Genomic DNA, 20587 nt, shown 5'->3' with positions numbered 1-20587 from the left:
CAGTAGACGGTGAGAATTACACAACACATGTGTTCAGCTGGGGAAATAAGTGTAACATGTCTGTTTCTTATATGTTTTTTGTTTCATTAAATAACATATCTTAGTGTGTGCTTTTCTTAGTGTGGGAAAATTAAGTTTTTGTACATAGGTCATTAAACGTAGCGCAGTAGATTCACCAGGCTACGCAACAGTAAGTTTGTCAATGCCAAAATAAGAATTCGTCGCTGTGGAGGGAGAGCGCTCTCTGTGGCGAAATACCGATGTATGACACTCTTTCACCGACCACGACTCTGGTCTAAAGACAGAAGCAAGCAGACGCTCCATGCAGCTTATATACTGCTCTAAAAATAGTCGCCCAATTGCCGTGCAGGAGTGAAGTTGAATTACACCAATCACAGACGCGATGGGAAGAACTTATGTCAGTCGACAGCCGTAATTGGTCGAAGGTGATATCATATGCGCGCGGGCAACACAGTCTGAGATCATTGGTCGATGGTTTAAACGTAATGCTGTCACGAGTCCGTAGGCAGCCTGCAAGGTTTGAATAGGGAAGTTTACTGCTCGCACATCTCGCATTGAGTTCAGTGTTTGCAAATAGTGATCTCAGACACGGAGGACCTAGAGGACTTTTGAGTGAAACGACAGACCGACGCTTCGCCGCCGTTGCATGTGCGCCACCAGGATATTTACTTTTCCCCCGAAAAAGCAACCGTTGTCATTCTGATTTCAGAAAGAGACAACATTTAATTTAAGGCGTTATTTAGTCTAGACACTTCTGTGATTTAAAATGGATGTTCTACCGATGTGCAGCATTTTCCAGGAGCTTCAGATTGTTCATGACACTGGCTATTTCTCGGCTTTGCCTTCCCTTGAGGAATACTGGCAGCAGGTAAGCCAACTGCACAACATTGTAATAAAACTGTGATTAGCGCATAGGGCTGCTTTGGGTGCAACGTGGTTCGCCAATCGATTCACATCAAAAAAGGCATTCCTTTTTACAAACATGACATTGAAACATTCCCTTCTCTGTACGATGGGGAAGTTGGAGTCTTGCAAGTAGGCTACGTAGCAGCGATGCTTTGGAACTGCTGCGCGCTGGCAATTAGTTTGTTACACTGTGACAATAGCGTTTGTGTGCGACTAGCTGGCCACACTTTCAAGTGCGTTTATTTTGCCACCATGTACGTGTAAACTGCAACAGCTTATTCGGTGGCTTTCAAATAAGAAATATCTCGAGCAAATGCAAAGTTGACTTGGCGAAACGGCAGTGCGTTTGTTAAATGTCAAGATTCAGCTCCATGCGTTTCATTGAAAGGCTTCGTCTCGGAGTAGCGTAGGCTTCGGTCAGCGTTGAGCAAACTGACAGACCATTCCCAAATATACTGGCAGATGAGCACGTAGTACCCTGGTCTTGATAACCATGTACTGCAATTTGATTGAATTCGTGGGTTGCCTTTCGCTTTGGCATGTTTGACATGTTAAAGCTGTGCGTAAAAGCTGTGCGTAAATCCGTTGATAACGGTCTGTCGTAGAAGTTGTTGCGATTCAAAATGTTGACAGTCCGGAAATGTGCACCGCAAACGATCTCTAATTTAGAATAACAATATAAATGTTGTTGTTCTAACGTGTGAAATGACATTTCGCGGGCATTTTCAGGTTTTTCTGTTGGGAATTACACGCTACTTTGTATTTTTCGGTACAATGTTGCAATTGGTGTGATTGAAACTCATCCAAGTAGTTTCCTTCAGGCGCTTTGCGATTTTGGCGTCGAGCCAAGTTGGTCTTCGCTGCCATCACAGATATTTAAATATCTCCAGAGATAGCCTACGTGCACAGATCCACATGATAATAGTATGCTTTGCCCATGCGTTGCGTGCATTTTGATACATTTAATAAGAAATCTATCTGGTACTCAATTTAGGCTACTTGCGAATCAAGCAACTCCTTCAGGCAGTGTTCTAGTAACCCTGACTGTTATATTATTTCAGTTGTAGCCTATTCCTAGGCAGTGGGAATCAAATTGGTCTTCTCCAGAACAGGCACGCTTGACCAGATACCATTATTACTGGAAAATATTGGTTAAGAGTGTGGAAAAATACAACCTCGGCTTCAGCCTGGGGCACATATCTCCACCATTGCTTCAAAACCCCAACATGAGTCAGTCAAATGGGTCAAGTGTCACTGACTCCAGGGCAGTGGAGAGACAGGCCTAGACCACTTGTTCATTCATTTCTATGAAGAAGCAGCGGTACTGGAGGAAGCATAGAGCACGTCAGTCCATTTGAATGAGGAAACACCAAGCGAGGGAGCTCAGAGAGGAAGTTGTGTGGCTTCCTTAAAAGGACATACAATGACTGCATGAGTCACGCTGTTCCACAGATACCATAAAGTAAACACAGCACAAAAAGGCTCGACTACGTGCAGCTAATTTCACTTTACTTTTCAAATCCCGTATCGCCTGCAGTTTTCCGTGGCACTGCATGAAATATTTGTTGACAGTCCTGTGCGTGTGCTCTTGTGCATGCCTGTGCGTGGTTCACCCCAGCTAACCTCAGCCATTTTTTTTCCTTGCCAAGCAAGTGGAAACATTGTACCTCATCAATAGTAAATGGAGTGGTATTTCCAGTATAAAATCTCTGGCTCTGACTCTGGGGGGTTTCAACTGAGTACAAACTGCCCTGAGATGATCCGGTTTCTTCTTAGTTGGCTTGAGGTAACTTGGGTAACAATGAGGTAACAATGCATTGTTTTCCCTTCCCCCTCAAAACCTGCTGTTATCTTTCAGACATGCTTGGAGCTGGAGCGCTACCTGCAGAGCGAGCCTTATGTCTCTGCATCTGACCTCAAGTTCGAGGGCCAGGAGGACCTGTGGAGCAAGTTGATCCTGGCCTGCGGGGACAAGGCGAGCGAGACCGGAGCTGCCCACCACCACCACCACAGTCACCACAGCCACCACCGCCACCTCCAGGAGGACGACAATCAGGATGGCCATTTGTCGGAGACCAACAGCCTGAACTCGGACGCCAGCAGCGAGGCCTCAGACAGCTCCGAGGAGCTCTCGCCCACGCACAGCTTCGCCTCCAACCCGCTGAGCTCGTCCATGTCCCACGGCTCGGGCCACCTGAGCTCCTCGGTCATCAGCACGCCGCCCTCCTCCCCGGAGGCCGCCTCCTCCGCGCACGAGCTGTGCGGGAACGGGGTGTCCTCCTCCTGGGGGGTGGCCCAGAGCGCCGAGATGCACCTGCCCGCCAAGGGCCGCAGCGGCGTGGGCAAGAGCTCGGAGAAGATGGGGGGTCTCGGTAATGGAGGAGGTGGTGGGGGAGAGGACGCCGCTTCACCAGACGGCAGGAGGAGGGTTCATCGGTGTCACTTCAATGGCTGTCGCAAGGTGTACACCAAGAGTTCCCACCTGAAAGCACACCAGCGCACCCACACAGGTAAGAGCCTATCTGACACTCTGACACACACACGCGCACACACACACACACACACACACACACACACACGTAGTTGCATACATGCAGAATTCACAGAAATGCACAGAAATTCTCATGAAGATACACATGCTCAGGTCCAGACATGCACATGCATAGGCCTGTTGCGTACATGGCAAGTTGTGCCGTGCTTTGATGTGTTACATAAGAATTGGCAATTGACTCTATTTTTCTGTACAAGGCTATGCCTCTGCTTTGATTATCTTAAATCAGTTGTCAAATGGATGCCTGATGTGTGTGTGTGTGTTTTTGCGCAGTCACACACACTGTGCAACCAAAAGAAAAGGAGTGTTGTGGTTAAAGCGCCAATGATACAGCTTTTAATTTTTTCATGAAACTGGCATGTGAAGAGGAGAATCCACCCCCCTCCCCCCCATCTCTCTCTCTCTCTCTCTCTCTCTCTCTGTCCCAGGCAGCCAGTCAGTCAGTCAGTCCCCCTTTACTACTCTGTGGATATTTGTTTTGCATGACTGAGCGGCTGAAGTGTGACCTAATCTGTGTGGAATGTGAGTGGCAGTGAGGGAGGGGGGCTGGAGGGGAGGAGGGAGGAGGGCTGGAGGGGTTGGGGGTGCTGCGAGAGCGGTGGTGGTGGTGGCAGGGGTGGTGGCAGGGGCAGGGGCAGGGGCAGGGGCGGAGCTCCCTTTTGGATGAAAGCAATGAATAGGGACCTGCTCCACCAAAACAAGAACTTGTTTCATCACGGGCGAGGGGAGCTTTTGATTAGAGCACTCTTTTTTTTTTTTGAAAAGGCAAAAAAGGGCTCCTCTTATCTTACGGCCAGGCAGATTTATGCCCCGAAGAGCCTCATGTCTGGCATTCATCTCATACCAGATTCCCTTACCTGACTCTTGCAAAAGGGACCAGTTTCTGTTTGTGTATGCTCACAACACTCTGGATAGGACGTTCTTGCATTCCATAAATACTGGTGCTGCTGCTTTTTCCCCCTCTCCAAGGCTGCGGAAGACATGCGTGAGGTCAACGCGGCCACAAAAATGATCTGCTGAAGAGCTATTAACTTTGTTACCTGACCCAGAAAATTACAGTGTCTTCTGGTTTTAGAGTGTTGGAGTGTGTGGTAGAATTTAGGTTCTGGCTTGTAAATTATACCTTAGTGGTGTCTGTGCCATGAATTTTAAGAGCAATCTCAGTGTTGCTGCACATCTGTTTTTTTCAGGGTATCTGTTTTTTTGTGCACTTAGTTGCTGATGTTTCTGGTGCAATTTTTTTGTATGTACTAAATTGTTGTATTGCATTTTTACTTGCATCCACAGACAGGCTTTTGAGTGTTTTGAAGGTTTCTTTCTGATAGTAAATGGTCTGTTTCGGTCTTTTTTGCAGGAGAGAAGCCGTACAGGTGTTCATGGGAGGGTTGTGCATGGCGCTTCGCCAGGAGCGATGAGTTGACCCGTCACTTCAGGAAGCACACTGGTGCCAAGCCATTTAAATGCAGTCACTGTGACAGGTAAGCCCCCCCCCCCCCAAACACACACACACACACCTCATTCACACATGACAAATCACGGTTTCCCAAGTGTTTTTCTGCCCCATAAATGTAGGAAATCACACTGGATGTTTGTATATTCTAAATGCATTGCAACGTTGCATATTTAGATGCACAGATGCATTCAGATGCACAGTGCTCTTGAATTGAGAACCTACTGTAGTGGCTTCAAAGGTGCTGTTTTGTAGCATTGTGGTCGAATGTGGTACTGCAATCAGAGCACTTCAAAGCGTTGTTCCCCCTCTAGAGGCAGAACGCAAACCACAACATCTAAACATATCCTGAACCTGCAGGCTGTAGATAAAGTTTTAAAATGCAGATGTTGCTCTTCTAAATAAACTATTGTTGCATCAGTATTTTCTAACGGGACATTTTCTTGTGGTTGAGGCATATGGAGACCGTTTTAGTCGTACACATACATCAAGTTTAGGAACATCTATTATGTGTTTTTGTTAGAGTGTACAACAGAGCCAAAATAATGCAATTTTGTCAAATGTATGTGTATTCTTGTTAACAACTAATGCATTGAAAGACTGAAAACATGTTAACAATTTATCATGTGGTGCATTACTCTGGTTATAAGTCAGGCATGTTTTGCTTATGGCATGCTAAGTCATTGCTGTTCCCCTGGCAACTGCATCAGGGGAACTCAGGGAAACTGCAGTATCAATATAGTCAACCAAGAGAACATATGTTGTTTGAACAACCGCAACATCTTATTAGGCTGAAGTTATTTGGAGCCTCCACTAAAAGAAAAAAAACATGTCAGCTTTGTTGCATAACATTTTTCAAGATGGGAAAAATTAAAGTAATGAAAATGAACATAATGCGACAATGTTATGCCTTATTTTTACGATAACATTATTATTTAATTAGTTAATGACGAACTCGTGAATGAACAGTGTCTGAGTTGCTTACTTAGTTGCTGATGGCCATTGTCTCTTCTCTTCCTCTGTGCAGGTGTTTCTCCAGGTCTGACCATTTGGCCCTCCATATGAAGAGACATCTCTAAGCTGGGTTTTAGTCTGAGAGTCGAACAGTTTGAAGCAAAGGGGAGAAGAACAGCTTGAACTAAGTGTCGTCTCCTAAACCAGTCGCGCGGTTGACCTGCCCCCTTACCCAATGAAGGAAGGAAACGAAGAGGGGTTGGAGAGCGAGAGAGAGAGAGAGAAGAAGAAGAAAAGAAGCGTGATTCAGCCAAAGCATGCCATTTTTGCACCTTTACCAGTGCCTCCCGGGGTTGCTCTCTTGGAGAAAAGGCGTTTCCGAAACGATGGGTTTATACAAGGAGAAGAATTGGACATTACACAAAGGAGGACAAAATCATGAACTGAAGAGAGAGGATGGAATAGGAAATTGTGCCGGACGTTTTTTTTTAAAAGAGAGAGAGAGAGAAAAGGAAAATGATTTTTAAAAAGACCAAAAAAAAGTGAGTGAGTGATGTGTAGTGCGTATGGTGCATGATGTGTCGGGGAGGACTTCTGGACAGCCGAAAAATCGCTGGTATTTAAAAAACAAAAACAAAACGAAAAAAAAGACGTGCGTGAGGGTGTGAGGTGAGCATGTGAGTGAGCTGAGTGTTTCCTTGCGGGGCCTGTTCGGTGTGTGTGCCGAGGGGAGGGGGGTGGTCGAGTTGTGTCGCTGTGGACTGATGAGTGGTGTTATTTTCTTTTTGTTTTCACGGAAACAAGTTCCGGTTTTGTTTCCTCATTGTCTCCCGGAAAAGGGGCAATGAAAAAGTGAGCGAGCAAGAGAGAGAATGAGTGCGTGTATGTGTCGGTCAGCGAGTGAGAACTGAGGAGTGTTGTCAGCGCCCCCCTTGTGTGTGGGTTGTCTTATACGAAAAGTGGTAGCGAGGGGCACCCTTGTCCACTTCAACCAGGCATCCATTAAAGGGGGGGGAGCGGCTGAAAACCCAGAGTCTGAATGATCGAGGCTTTTTTGGTGTTTGGTGCAGCTACTAAACGTGCAATGTGTTATGCGGCTCGTCTCGACGAGCTGCGATTAAAAAAAAGCTCATTTGTAGTCCATTGTAATAAGCTGTGTGCTTAGAAAATATTACACGACTATTATTTCAGTATAACAAAGACAGGTGTTGCATGGTTCCGGGAGGGTTTTAATTTCTACTCTTACCCTGTTGTTTGTTATCAGGACTGCAAAATAGATTCCAATAAAGTGCAGCTAAAGAGAAAACGGTTAAATGTTACAATGTTGTACATAAGATAAGCGTTTGATGACCTTTTTCTTCCTTTTTTGACTTTCGAAAAACAAAAACTTTTCCCACAAAACTTAACGCACCCCATCTTTGCTTACCTTTTTGGGAGAAACCACTATTGCTTAGCAACCATCTCATTCATGAAGCTTTTTCCTCCACTTATCCATGTTTTTCCAGGACTAATTTTTTTGTATTCTTTTTTTCTGTTCTTTGTCTCGTTTTCTTTTTCCCTGTTAATGCACTGTTTGCCTTAATGGTGCCTTATGGGAGTGACCTTGTCTAGTGGATGTGGTTGTGTGAGCTTGTTGAGAAGGGGTCGGGGAGAGGGGAAGAGAGGGGGCGAAAGGAGAAGGGTCACATCTGTGTTTGTATGAGTGATTTAAAACACTTTTAAAAATGCTTTATTAAGGCTCAATTTCACATGAAACACCTTTTTCGAAAGCACCTTTGCCTTGTCTATATTGGCGGGTATCTTACCACGAAAGCCCATATCTGAGGGCGGATATTGTTTGCCCATCTTTTAGTAGCTGAGTTTGTTTCCGTTTTGTTTCTATTCATTTCAAGTCATTTCTTAAACCCAGCAACATAACTTCAGTCAACTAAAAAAAATGTTAAAAAGATGTGTGGAAAAAATGCTTCAGTCATCATCTAAAGCACTTAAATATTCCTATTTCAAATGTATTTACTACCATGTAGTAGTATCTACTCTATGTACTGTATAACATGTTTTTTTTTTCTTTGAAAAAACAAATCATGTGTTTAGGTAAGACAACGCATAATTGGTACCAGCCCTCCCTTGTCTCTGTAACAGTAAAAAAAAGGCATAAACTTAAGGCATTTTCTTGCTTTAACATCGATGCAGAGAGTCTGTAACTTCACAGTAGCAGCACTGTGGAAAGTGCGTGTATGTGTGTCTGTGTGTTGGCATCACATTTTAAGGGGTTACGGAGGCCATATTCCACCCCCTTTTAGCAAGGCCAACAAAAAAAAAAAGCAACAACAAAAAATTGCAAAAGATTTATTGTAATTAACAAGCCCCAGCCGGAGAAAAGGCCCTGGCTTGTACTGCATTTGGCTAATGAATGGCTGAAGGCAGTGCTGGCAGGGGCAGCAGCATAGACTGCTGACTCTGGAAGTTGGGTATTGACCTGTCTGGGTGGCGAGCTTTCAGCCTCCGCCGACAGTATTATGGAAACACTGAACAGGGGATCGAGAAAGATAAAGATGAAGCGCGCTGACCGCTTGCTGCTGCTGCTGCTGATGCCCATTTGAACTGCCACAATGGAAAATGTACAGACATCAAATCGACAAAAATCTCTGCGCAAAATGCAGTGCCCCAACAGTTCATCACTGTTGTTAGGCAGCGTCTTATAGATTTTTAAAAGAAAAACCTTTGATATACATGTTGTTTTTCCTTGCAGGGAAAGGGACCAAAAAGCGTAATAATCAGTGTAAATAAATGCCGTAAAACACAAACTGTGTAAAAGTTATGTACAGACGACAAAGAATTTGGACAGTAGGGATTGGATTTTATGAGGCACATCTGAAAGTCGAGTCCTTTTTTTATGCGTTATCAGGGGGGCATGCCATGATTTGTCGATGCAGAGGAATGCGATGTTGCAGCAGGTTTAAGGTGGATTTTAGATCAAGTTGTTTTATCGAAAAGGATAAGTACAAACTTGAGGCGGCCTGCTGCAATAAAACAGAGTGGCAGAGATTCAGAGGGCATAAGAACAGAACATCCTGATCTTAAGAGAGAGCGAGACTGCAGCCAATATCATTCAGGTGACAATCGAGCCTTAATCTAGCCCCCATGTTTGCTTGCGATATGATATAACTCTTTCTATCACTAATTCTCTCTTTGTTTTACAATCCCCTGTTGTCTAAATAATCTTTGTAAAGAGGATAAAAAATACAAAAAAAAACATTTTGTAAGATTTTTTTCTTTGTTTTGCTTTATAAAATTTTATTTGAAATTGTTTTGCAAAATTGTTATATTTCTGTATGAATGTATTTTTTATTGGAATAATAAGAAGTTCTTATCAGACTTTGTTTGCTTGATTCTTTTTTCGCTTCTCTGTTCTGCTTCTCTATTTGAGGGACTCTTACCACATCAACTGTAGCTTGCTGACAACAAAAAAAGCTTGAGAGCATGAACTGCTCTTTCTAGTACTCTATAATCCACATGGAGTGATTAGGTATACGCACACATAATTATTTCACTTCCAAGAAATACTTCCATGTGATTTCACAAAAGAATCCATTACATCAGCTCATACAATAACTACCCCCTATCCATTTGACTAATCTGGAAGAATGGCCGGCCTCTAAGTCCTTTTCCCCTGATTAAAGAGGGTGTATGCATGATGTAGGCCACTGTGAAAGTCAGTTTGATGAAGGCATAACACAATGGGTAAGGTCACTAGCCATGGCCCACATCTTATTATATTTACACCAAACAAGAAAACAGCTGTTGTCCGAGGCTCAAGGAGAAATCAGACATGCGTAGCTAGCACATGGCCAACCTGCCTTCAAGTGAAGTGTGTCGTAGCCACTTGTATTTACTCCCATTGGTTGGGGCCAGTCACTATACCAGCTGATTCGTTGAGTTGATGCTGATTTACAGTAAACGTGGGCTGAGATGCCCCGTATTGGCACCTCAGCCATAAACACAGCTGTAGGAGCTGTAATTGTTCACTCCCATGTTTCATCATTTCATGCTAGGAGTAAAATAAATAAAACTCCCTCAGATCTCAGACAGACCATGGCAATGCTGTTTGCTACACAGAACAACTCTTTAGCCAGGTACCTACAGTATACGACTGAGACTGATGACCTGTCTGATCTGCAACCAGATCATTTGGCAGCAGATGGTCTTGGATTGTAGCCTACCTCCTGAAGTCAGGTTTCACAACATTGAAATAGCAAATCAGGAGCGGGCGGACAGGATTTATCAAGGAGAATAGCAGAGGAGCAGTTGAGTTGTCTTTGGGGAGGAATCTTGCTAAATGAAGGAACATTACGTTCCCGCTCTGATTGCATTAGTCCTTCAAACGGTAGGAGAGGAGGAGGATCTGAACTAATTTGACCTCCCACAAGTGTTCTCCCCATAAAAGGGGGTCAGCTCCATCGATGCCGTCTCTTCTCCCCCTCAACGCCTCCTCGCAACCCCGCATCAAAGCAGTAGAAATAATTTATCAAGGCCTCTGATTGCCCCTGCTATTTAATTAGCATCGTGTATTTACACGCTTGTTAAATAATTATTTGATACAAATAAGATAACACACTCTGATGTGCATGATTAACCCAAAGGGGTTGTGTGTGTGTGTGTTAGTCTTGAATAATTTGATGCTCCTGTTAAATTAACAAGCTTCTGAAAGAATCTTTTTTTTCTCCCAGATCTGCTCTTGTGAGCTTTTCTAAGAAGAAAATGCCTTTAGAAAGGTGAACTCACTCATGGTGGGGTAAACAAAACAAAGCAAATCCATGTTGTCATCATATTGTCATGCAGTATTGTCTGCCCAGTATGCCCTACACAAGCATACATTAGCAGAGTTGTAATATACAACACAAGAGGACAACACACAACAATCAGCCTGTCTAAAGAAGAAAATGTTTTCAGGATTAAAAAAATGAAAATGAGTAGAGTTCTGTTGCCATCAAAGAACACTTAACATCTGCCCATTACACCCTACACAAGCATAGACTACTGCATATAGGCTACCAGTTCTGACCTACAAAGGCACAGTGCAGTAACACAATATTTTGTCAATATTGGGTTTAGACTTGAAATGGTCTTCACGCACCTTCTCCATCTTGTGACAAAGTGTCAGTGTCCAAATGTGTCCTGTTTTAGCGATATTGCTATGTCAAATTTGCAGTAACTACAATATCCAACAGCAATATACAAACCAAACAACTTTTTCTAATTTTTAATGGCACTTTGCCTTTGTAGGACAGAGTTGAAATAACACAACAGGACAACAGAGAACAGTGGGCCAACAATGAGGGTAGAAAAGGGAGTGACATACTGTATACTATTATGATGGTTTGAATTACATACTAGATCTATACAATATACAATATAAGGCCTAACAGGAAATGGACCAACATATATGTTCTGTTTTATATATATACTTGACTGCTTCAATGTATGTGAGAAAGACATTATGGTATAAAATTGAGACCCGAGTCTCGTGCTCCCCAATTTACCTCCATGTGGTGAAATAAAATAAAATATATATATATTATGCCACTGAAACAAATGACCACAACCCAGCCGCAGATAGAATGGATTTAACTGTAATTAGGAAACACAGCACATCTGATCTTATGTAATGCATTGCCAATTCTAATATCCTTCTTGAATCTAACCCTAGCCTGCTCCCACTTAAGAGAGTAATAGCCTGTTTGCCAGAGAAAAATAACTGCCCTATCATTTATAAATCTCCCGTATGCAGTGAGGGGAGCATCGGGACACTCTCCAGTCCTTTTAGTATTTTCTCCTGTGGTATCTCTCAGGGGATGACTGGCACAAAGAGAAACACTAGCATGATCTATGTCATGATCGTATTACACCATAAAATGTCGCAAAGCAGGAGATCTTTTTTTGTTGCTTTTGAAGTCGCATGCCTATGTGTGTATCATACCTCTTTTCCCACATTCCTCTTGAAAAGATTCAGAAAGCCTGGGATTACCGCGAGCGGGATAAATCAACCTAATCTGTGACGCGCGGCCTTAACCTATTGAATGCCTAAAAGAACCCACTCTCAGAGGCTCTTGACCCTACACAGAGGTATAATTCAAATATATATACTCTAACCACATAGGCCAGGCCCTGGTAGTCTCTCTATGTCTACACACTGTTGTTCCCAAGACCATTTCACACAAGTATGTGTTGTGTTTTCACCAACTATGTACACAATAAATTCTGCAGTGCTCATTTAACACTTAGAGAGTTCATTTGAGTCCATTTGGACTTAAATGAACTCTGTAAGTGTTGAATTAACACCACAACATTTACTATGTAGACTGTGACTGACCAAAGTAAATTATAGCTGTCGTTGCGGTTTCTCTTTTTTCCTTTCGTGATTTTTTTTGTCTAAGAGAGTGTGAATAAAAGTGTGATAAGAGTGTGAAACATGTTCTTCCAATTAGAGAGTCATAGTTTGTTTTAGAATACCATCCAATGTGTATATCTGGGTATACTATGTGCATACTGTAACACTGTATGTTGCCATTGTATCAACCATTATCATAGTCCATTTGATTCATAGCTGTGGAAAATCTCTCTCTGATTTTACTACGTATTATGAAGTATTATTGTACGTTTCCTGTGCTATAGATGAAAAGTGAAGAAATAATGTCTAACAAACTTAGCCTCAACATTTTTGCCCAAGGAGAGAGAGCAGGAACAGCCAAGTGCATCTGCCATTCTTTCACCTTTCATGCAGAGACCCTAAGCCTCTAGCTTGCTGTTACGAAAATGGCAATGACCAAGTCTAATCTGTTACCGAAGCCTCTCAGTAATGTCATTACAATGTTGTTATGATGTAGTTGAGTTTCTCCGGCAATCAGTGAGACAGACTACTGGCAATTCAATCTGCACCGAAAGGTTACCAATGCTAATTTGAATGGCATCGTGGCCCTGCTAATGCTCACATGGATGTTACTCACCCGTGTGGTCAGAAGGGCTCTGATGACCTCTTCTTTTGCATCTGATGCAAAGCGACCCCTGGATGACATCATCCTGGGTCACAGTCTCATGTAAAACAGACCTGGGGTGCATTTCTCGAAAGCGTAGTTGTTAACCAGTCAGCAACTTCAGTATAGTTGCCGATGGGAAATTGCACTGCAAACAACAAAGTAGCTATTGTTTCGAGAAATGCATCCCTGTTTGTGCCGTAGCCCCTTGGGGTTACCTCATGTCCAAATGGTCACTACCTAGCTCACCTAGATTCAAAGGGTCACTACCTAGCTCACCTAGATTCAAAGGGTCACTACCTAGCTCTTTCCCTTCTGAAAGTAAACCTGTTTGGGCCATCTGGTGTTATTTGGTTTCCAGTAAGCTTTGGTTGCTGTGATTCATGTGTTTTTTTCTGTCTTTTCCAGGGACAGTGGGATGGTGTTAGAACATTAAACATTTTCTAAGGGCCTGCTTAGAAGATGCATAGTCTCTAAAGTGGTTTGTTTAGCACCTGCATTTCATTAAGTCTGTATTGTCTTGTTGACTGTACGCACCGGTAGGCCTATATAACTGTTATGATTTGATTGTCTTCACCTATCAAGTGGGCTAGTGGAGTATGGCTGGCTTATAAATTGGTCGGCTTATAAATTCGTCATATTCATTGTCTACGTAACCTGTTCCTATGTAACTGTACCCGTAAACATTATTCCCCGACCTCAGCTTGAGGGCTGAGCGAGGACTCTGTAATGTGGTGACTCACGTGTCCAAATAAGGAGGTCCCGCAAAACGTAAACTGCCATTAAAGCTCAACCCTGGGCCCTGGACCTACCCCGTGAGTCACTGGCCACCAGAAGTGTATCATCCGACCCGGGGGATGTGAACATAAAAGCAGGGTGTTTAGCCTCGGTGAGTGCTGGGGGTGAGGAGGGACGCTGAGTGGGCTGATCGGTCAAGCGTTGGTCAAGCGTGATGAATGCACATTCCCCCATAATGGTCCGTAACGTAACCGCTGTTTTGGTCCCCCCCCAGTGCTAGGCTCTCATTATCAGATTCCTTCTAGGAGTGTACAGTGCACCAAGATAGCCATGGAGGAATGCTTATGCTTATCTCATTGGAGCCTCACATTTGCTCTCTAGTTTACTTTCATTAGCATGCATGTGCATACGCATACACACTGGACTGGTCTCAGAAAGGCTGTCTCAGTTCAAATTTCCTCCTTTTCTGAACTGATCACGTCATTAGCTGAAAACAGTCTGATGTTATCCTTACTATATTGACTATAGTATATACAGAATGTGTGCATGCGTGTGTGCGTGTGCATGTGTGTGTGTGTGTGTGTGTGTGTGTGTGTGTGTGTGTGTGTGTGTGTGTATGTGTGTGTGTGTGCGTGCGTGCGTGCATGTGTGCGTGTGTGTGTGAGTGCGTGCACACGATCTTGTCTGTGTATGTCTGTGCGTGTGTGTTGGTGGCAGCACAGAGAAAGCCCACAGAGACTGCAGTGTGTATACAGTAGGTCCAAGAGCTAAGTGCTACACATAGAGCCTAGCTCCACACTTCATGCAACCTCACCCCGATTCCTTAGGGACACGACATGCTCTCAGGTCAAGGATTACTCTCTCCTCCTCCTCTCTAATATCCTCAAGTTAAAGCTTTTGTTTTCGCTTTCAACGAAGTTTACTGAGCCGACTGAACCCACTTCAAAAACACCGCTCATTTGTGCCGCTGTGCAAAGGCGCTTGTTTGTTGTTTTTTGACGCAGTCTCTTGTCATTATTTTTCAGAGGGATCTAGCTAATGACTCTAAGCCTCCATCTAAAAACCCAGTGTTAACATTTGTATTTCACTGGCGCACTTCTTAATTAGAGATCCAGCCCTAATGAGTGTAAGCTTTTGGAGACAGTCAAAAGCCTCCTGCAGAATATTAATGTGCCCCTGCGCCGTGCTTCATCTTCTTGTGATACGAAACGTCATCCACACCACACCTCGGCATGCCAAGATGGCTGCCGCTAAAACTTGCGGCCACACAAATTAATTATAGCCCATGCAGCACAGGGATACCTGGGTAAGGGGATACATAACAAAGAGGAGGCTTCTGAAGATGGGGATTAGACCGAACGAGCACACACACCACACCGCACACACACAAATGTGTGGACACACACAAGCACACACACACACACACACACATGCATGCGCGCGTACACACACACACACACACACACACACACACACACACACACACACACACACACACACACACACACACACACACACACACACACACACACACACACACACACACACACACACACACACACACACACACACACATTTAGATTAGAAAGGAAGAAAGAAAAAAAAGCCCTTCCATCAAGGGCTGCAGGACTGGCTTCTGTGCTTGCTCTTGCTATGCCTCCAGACGGGGGGAGAGAGAGAGAAAATGAACACGATAAGACCATTAAACATCTTTGTCTTTGATGTGACATTACGTCTGCCTGGCTTTCATGTTCCGCCACAACAAGCGAAAGAAAGTCCCCGCGAAAAAGAGGATGACACCTCAAATTGGACATCATTTTTTTCCCCCTTCTCTCCCTGTGAATTGCGCGAGCTGTATGGTCATTCAATTACGGAGGTTGAAATTAAATTCTGTTGTAGAGATGTCGCACTGCCGCGCGAGCTGCAAAGGTGACATGCCCCGGGGATCCAATCCAATCTGCCTTGCTTTTTTTTCCCTTCATGCATTTTCCCCAAAACATTTATGAAGTCAAAGACTGTGGAGGTGCTGCTGAGCACAGACTACTGCAGAAAACAGGAGAGAGAGAGAGAGAGAGAGAGAGAGAGAGAGAGAGAGAGAGAGAGAGAGAGAGAGAGAGAGAGAGAGAGAGAGAGAGAGAGAGAGAAAGGATGGAGGGAGGGTAATAAGAAAAGGAAAAGAGAAATAAGACAAGGGGAGAGAAAGAAGGAGACTGTTTTATATTCTTGTTCTGGGACATATCACAGCTACTCTGACATAGTCACACTTTACAAGAAGAGAAACAGTAAAATTGCCCCCTGCTCTTTTTCTATTCTTACCTGTCATGTTATCCTCATGCTAGATTAATACTGACCGAAAACATTGCTCCTTCAATTATTATTAGAGAAAATCTCTCTCTTCTCTCTCTCTCTAGTCTCTCTCTCTCTCTCTCTCTCTCTCTCTCTCTCTCTCTCTCTCTCTCTCTCTCTCTCTCGCCCTCTAAGGTTATGGCCAGCTGCTGTGAAATATAAATGACCAACGGCTATGCTTATCTTCTCTCTCTCTCTCATGCTAATGTTTAATGTTTTATAAACAGCACTTAGGAATGTTAAAAGGTTTCATTGGGAGGGATTGACATTGACGCTAATAGTGGCCAGTCTTCATCTGGGAACGACACAACCTTTCACTGTACACACTAGAGTGCATGGACACGGCGAGAGACGGCTGGCCACAAAGCGAAATGTGCTATTTCGGTCAGACGTGTGTGTAGGAAATATTCGTATGCAAGCACACAACTGTGGAAGCCAGAGGCTAAAGGGGAGGAGAGATGGGACGGGACGGGACACTGAGAGGATCCTCAGCATACCCACACCACAAAATCAAAACAAAAGCACCACGTGACCCCCACACAGTGATGTTTGTTTGCAATCATTGGCCTGGCTGTAGATGGTATGGAAAAAACAATGCTGCACTGTTGTGATTGACATTCTGAATCTGTTTACATACAGACCGTGGAGGACCTTTTTTTTTTACTCCACTTAAGTTGTGATAGGCCACCGCTCATCTGTTTAGAAGGTGCAGGATTCAGTAGAGATTTCTGTATAAAAATAAGACAATCCGCACACTTCAGGTCTATTTTTGTGCAAAGAAACTTTACTTGACTATGAAAAATTTTACTCCACTTTAAAATGATTGTTTCTTAACCAGACATGGGCAATAGGTTTGCCACTAGTCAAACATTGTTCTTATCGTTGTTCTTAACTATACCACACAACAGAACACTCTGCACCAGATTCATTCCAGTAACTTTTTCAGCAACCAGTAAAACAGACATTGAATTCAGACAGTAGCTTTTACGTTTCAAACAAAATGCCCTCCCATTGTCATGTACACATGTGAGATAAACATCAGAGATGCTTCTGCTACAAGCAGGAACTGCTTGGGCTACAAGAAGGATGATGCTGGGGATTCCTATGCTGGTGTTTACTAATGAGGATGGTCTGCGATCCCACCATGTTGAGAACCCTCCTGCATCGTCAGCAGGTTGCTCAAGGTCATTAGCGTTTCGCCCCTTAACCTGTACGCTTCACCTGAGTGGGGCAGCAATGGTGGTTAGCCTTCGCCTGCAGAAGGGTTCCAACTGTGGGATCTCCTTAACCACAGCCATCTCGAGCTAGCCTCGGCTACCTGGCCTATTTCCCTAATGGCTTTCTTCAGGTGTTTTTGTTCCAGGCCGAGCTTCTGGAAGAAGTAGCGCACTGATGTAGCTGGGAAGCCTCTGCATCCTACTTCAATAGGAAACATACTGGCGTGCCATCCTTTGAGGACTGCCTCGTCCATCAGGTCCTGATATTTCCCCGACTTCTGTTGGTGCGAGATGGCAAGCCTGTCCTCCCAGGACACAGTGAGCTCCGCTACTAATACGGTCCTGGTGCTCCTAGACATCAGGACCATATCAGGGCGGAGCGAGGTCACTGCGATCTCTTGGGGAAAGACTAATTTCCTCTTCAGATCCACTCTTAACTCCCAGTCTGAGGCATGCTGTAGGAGGGAACGCGGATGTTTCTTGCCCGTCTTCGGCCTGGGGGCCTGGTCACCTTGGAGGTGGAAATGGGTGACGACAGGGACAGTCGTTTGGTTCTCATTGGCCCTGCCTCTCTGGAACTCCACCCACTTGGCAACTTCTGTTAGGACCTTGTCGTGCCTCCACCTGTATCGGCCCTCTCCCAGCGCCTTTGGACAGCCAGACAGGATGTGGTGTAGTGTGCAATGTTCTGCACCGCACTGAGCACACGATGATGTTTCCTCCTTTCCCCAGATCTTTAAGTTGCTAGGGGTAGGCAAGAGGTCAGCAACAGCTCGCAGCAGAAATGTAAGCTTGCCTTGATCAGTGCTACACAGCTCCTTCCAGGACAACGGTCGGTCCAGCGCTTCATCCCACTTCATCCACTGTCCCTGGGAGGCAAGCCCAGGAGTTGGCTGTTGTCGATTGCTCTGAGCCAGGTGTTCAGTTGGGCTTTGGTGTCACTGAGGTTGCCTGTGTCCTTAAGAGAGCTGTCATAGTTCTTGCCAAGACATCGGATCTCTCGGTCTTGGATTGTGGGGATCTCTGACCCTTGGATGTTAAAGGTGTTTCTTGTCAGTTTCCCCTTCAGGATACAGAGGCTCCTTGATTTCCCAGGCTTAAACTGCATTCTTGCCCAAGTCGCCATCTTCTCCAGTGCACTCAGGATCCACTGTGTTCCCTGGATTGAGGGGGTCATCACGGTCACGTCGTCCATGAAAGCTCGACAGGCAGGGTGTCTTGTGCCATCGACAGCTTTAGGACCTTTACACTGCGTCCCTCCTGCCTCCAGCAGTAGGTTCATTGCAGCCACGAACAGGACCACTGAAATAGTGCATCCTGCCATGATGCCCTTCTCGAGTCTTTGCCACTTGGTGGTAAAGTTCCCCACTGTGAATCTCATACTCATCCTATCCATGTGTGCCATTACTAGGTGCACCACCTCTGGTGGTACTAGGTAGTGCTCCAGTGTCTTTTGGATGAGCTGATGAGGTACACTTGGGTAGGCTTTTCTATTTTGGAGGTCCCAGATTCTTTGCAAAAACTGTGAGTCTGGTCAACCACAGTAGATGCCACCAGCATTTGGGCCACTAGCAGCCATTTGGGGTGCCATCAGCATTTGGGCCCATTATACACTGTCTGTACAGTCTGTGAATGGATGAAGCAGACACAGAGAATGGGGCAGATGGGGGTGGGACAGGATGAGAGGAGACCTCACCAGATCCCATGAAATAGCCCTTGTAGAAATGAATGGCATATACGTCAGCCATAGTCATTTAGAAACTGACTCTCATATGACTTCATCTGACTGGTCACGTATGCTCTCTCTCTCTCTCTCTCTCTCTCTCTCTCTCTCTCTCTCTCTCTCTCTCTCTCTCTCTCTCTCTCTCTCTCTCTCCTCTCTCTCTCACACACACACACACACACACACACACACACACACACACACACACACACACACACACACACACACACACACACACACACACACACACACACACACACACACACACACACACACACACACACACACAGTACATCACGTGTTACAGTATGTGGCCCTGACTTGCCAAATTTCAGTATGACATGCTGCATACCAGTTTCGTGATCACATCATTTCTCTGAACCTGCTCATCTTCTTTCTGCTTCATTCTCATTTCTCTCTCTGTGTTACAATATCTATTTACCAGGTCTGTAGTCAAGTCCTTTCTTCTTTGTAGAGTCAAAGACAAGTCCAAGACCAGAATGGTCAAGTCCGAGGAGGTTCGATCGAGTCCGAAACAAGTCAGAGTCCAAAGAGTTTCGAGTCCAAGTCAAGTCCGAGTCACATATCGGTCAGTGTTATACAATGAAAAGGATGAATGTCAATAATGTGCTATATGCTATACCTGTACGTATGCCATTGATGTGACAACACACTTTTATGTTATTGGATTTCAAACTCCATTTTAGAATTTATAATGGCCAGACTTTTAAACAAAATGAAGACAGAGTATGTTGTTCAAAAGCCTAATTTGCCTCATTTTTTTTGGCCTATATCCAAGTCCAAGACAGGTCTGAGTCCAACTACTACAGAGTCCAAGACAAGTCCAAGTGGAGTATTACAGCCGTGCTATTTACTTACTGCACAATGGACTCTGGCTTATAAGCTTAGCTTTACTTGGGGACCCTTTCCTCCATGCTGTTAAACTTCAACATGAAATTGAAAGGCAAAATAATGGTGTGAAGACATGAATCATTCATTCATTCATTCATTCATTCATTCATTCATTCATTCATTCATTCATTCATTCATTCATTCATTCATTCATTCATTCATTCATTCATTCATTCATTCATTCATTCATTCATTCATTCATTCATTCATTCATTCATTCATTCAAAGAAATCTGTACTAGTAAATTCTCTCCCACTTATACGTTAGACAATTTTCCTGCTCACAATCCGACCTGTTCAGTCTGTTCAGCCATGCCCTCACAGAGCTGAAACTACAGTCTGTCTTGTCTGTAATTGCCTGAATCATGTCTGATATTCTCTGATAATGTTACAGTAAGAAAAGTAAGAGGGATACAGTAAGAGGTACTACAGTCATTTCCGTTATTTCACACAATAAATTGCATCTTTGTTACGGAAATGATTGCTGACAAATAAGATTCTATGTGCAATACATAAAAGCAGCAGTAAAATAAAATGCTAACTTCACCATCAAAGTGCAAGCCTTTTAAAGTTCACATGTTTTAGTGTCACCCCCAAAATACTCCCAGCCCCTTGTTTTGTGGCTTTTTCTGATGGGTGCATTGAGGGGGTGAACCCACGACGGGGGTGAACTTCCCATGCTTAAGTGGCAGAGGACATTCTAGTTCTCATGATGATTTAAGCAGATTGTCACCCCGTT

At 44.2% G+C, this 20587-nt stretch overlaps 1 protein-coding gene across 1 annotated transcript; it reads left to right on the top strand.

Annotated features, from left to right (window-relative positions):
* The first annotated feature begins 477 nt into the window (after nt 1-477).
* On the top strand, nt 478-8648 carry klf6a (Kruppel like factor 6a). Its single transcript, XM_063206527.1, has 4 exons — nt 478-889; nt 2786-3437; nt 4833-4956; nt 5956-8648. The coding sequence occupies exons 1-4, from the start codon at nt 788-790 to the stop codon at nt 6005-6007; spliced, it is 930 nt and encodes a 309-aa protein (XP_063062597.1). The 5' UTR covers nt 478-787; the 3' UTR covers nt 6008-8648.
* Nucleotides 8649-20587: the final 11939 nt, after the last annotated feature.

This window comes from Engraulis encrasicolus, chromosome 9 (assembly GCF_034702125.1).
Source record: "Engraulis encrasicolus isolate BLACKSEA-1 chromosome 9, IST_EnEncr_1.0, whole genome shotgun sequence".
In the NCBI taxonomy this organism is placed as follows: domain Eukaryota; kingdom Metazoa; phylum Chordata; class Actinopteri; order Clupeiformes; family Engraulidae; genus Engraulis; species Engraulis encrasicolus.
The sequence above is the reverse complement of the archived record's forward strand: the minus strand, read 5'-3'. Positions and strand labels throughout refer to the sequence as shown.

Excerpts from the sequence above, each read along its gene's own strand:
- klf6a (XM_063206527.1), top strand. The coding sequence starts at position 788 with ATGGATGTTCTACCGATGTGCAGCATTTTCCAGGAGCTTCAGATTGTT. Across the intron at positions 890-2,785 it reads TTGAGGAATACTGGCAGCAG|ACATGCTTGGAGCTGGAGCG; the intron begins GTAAGCCAACTG and ends GTTATCTTTCAG. Across the intron at positions 4,957-5,955 it reads AAATGCAGTCACTGTGACAG|GTGTTTCTCCAGGTCTGACC; the intron begins GTAAGCCCCCCC and ends TCCTCTGTGCAG.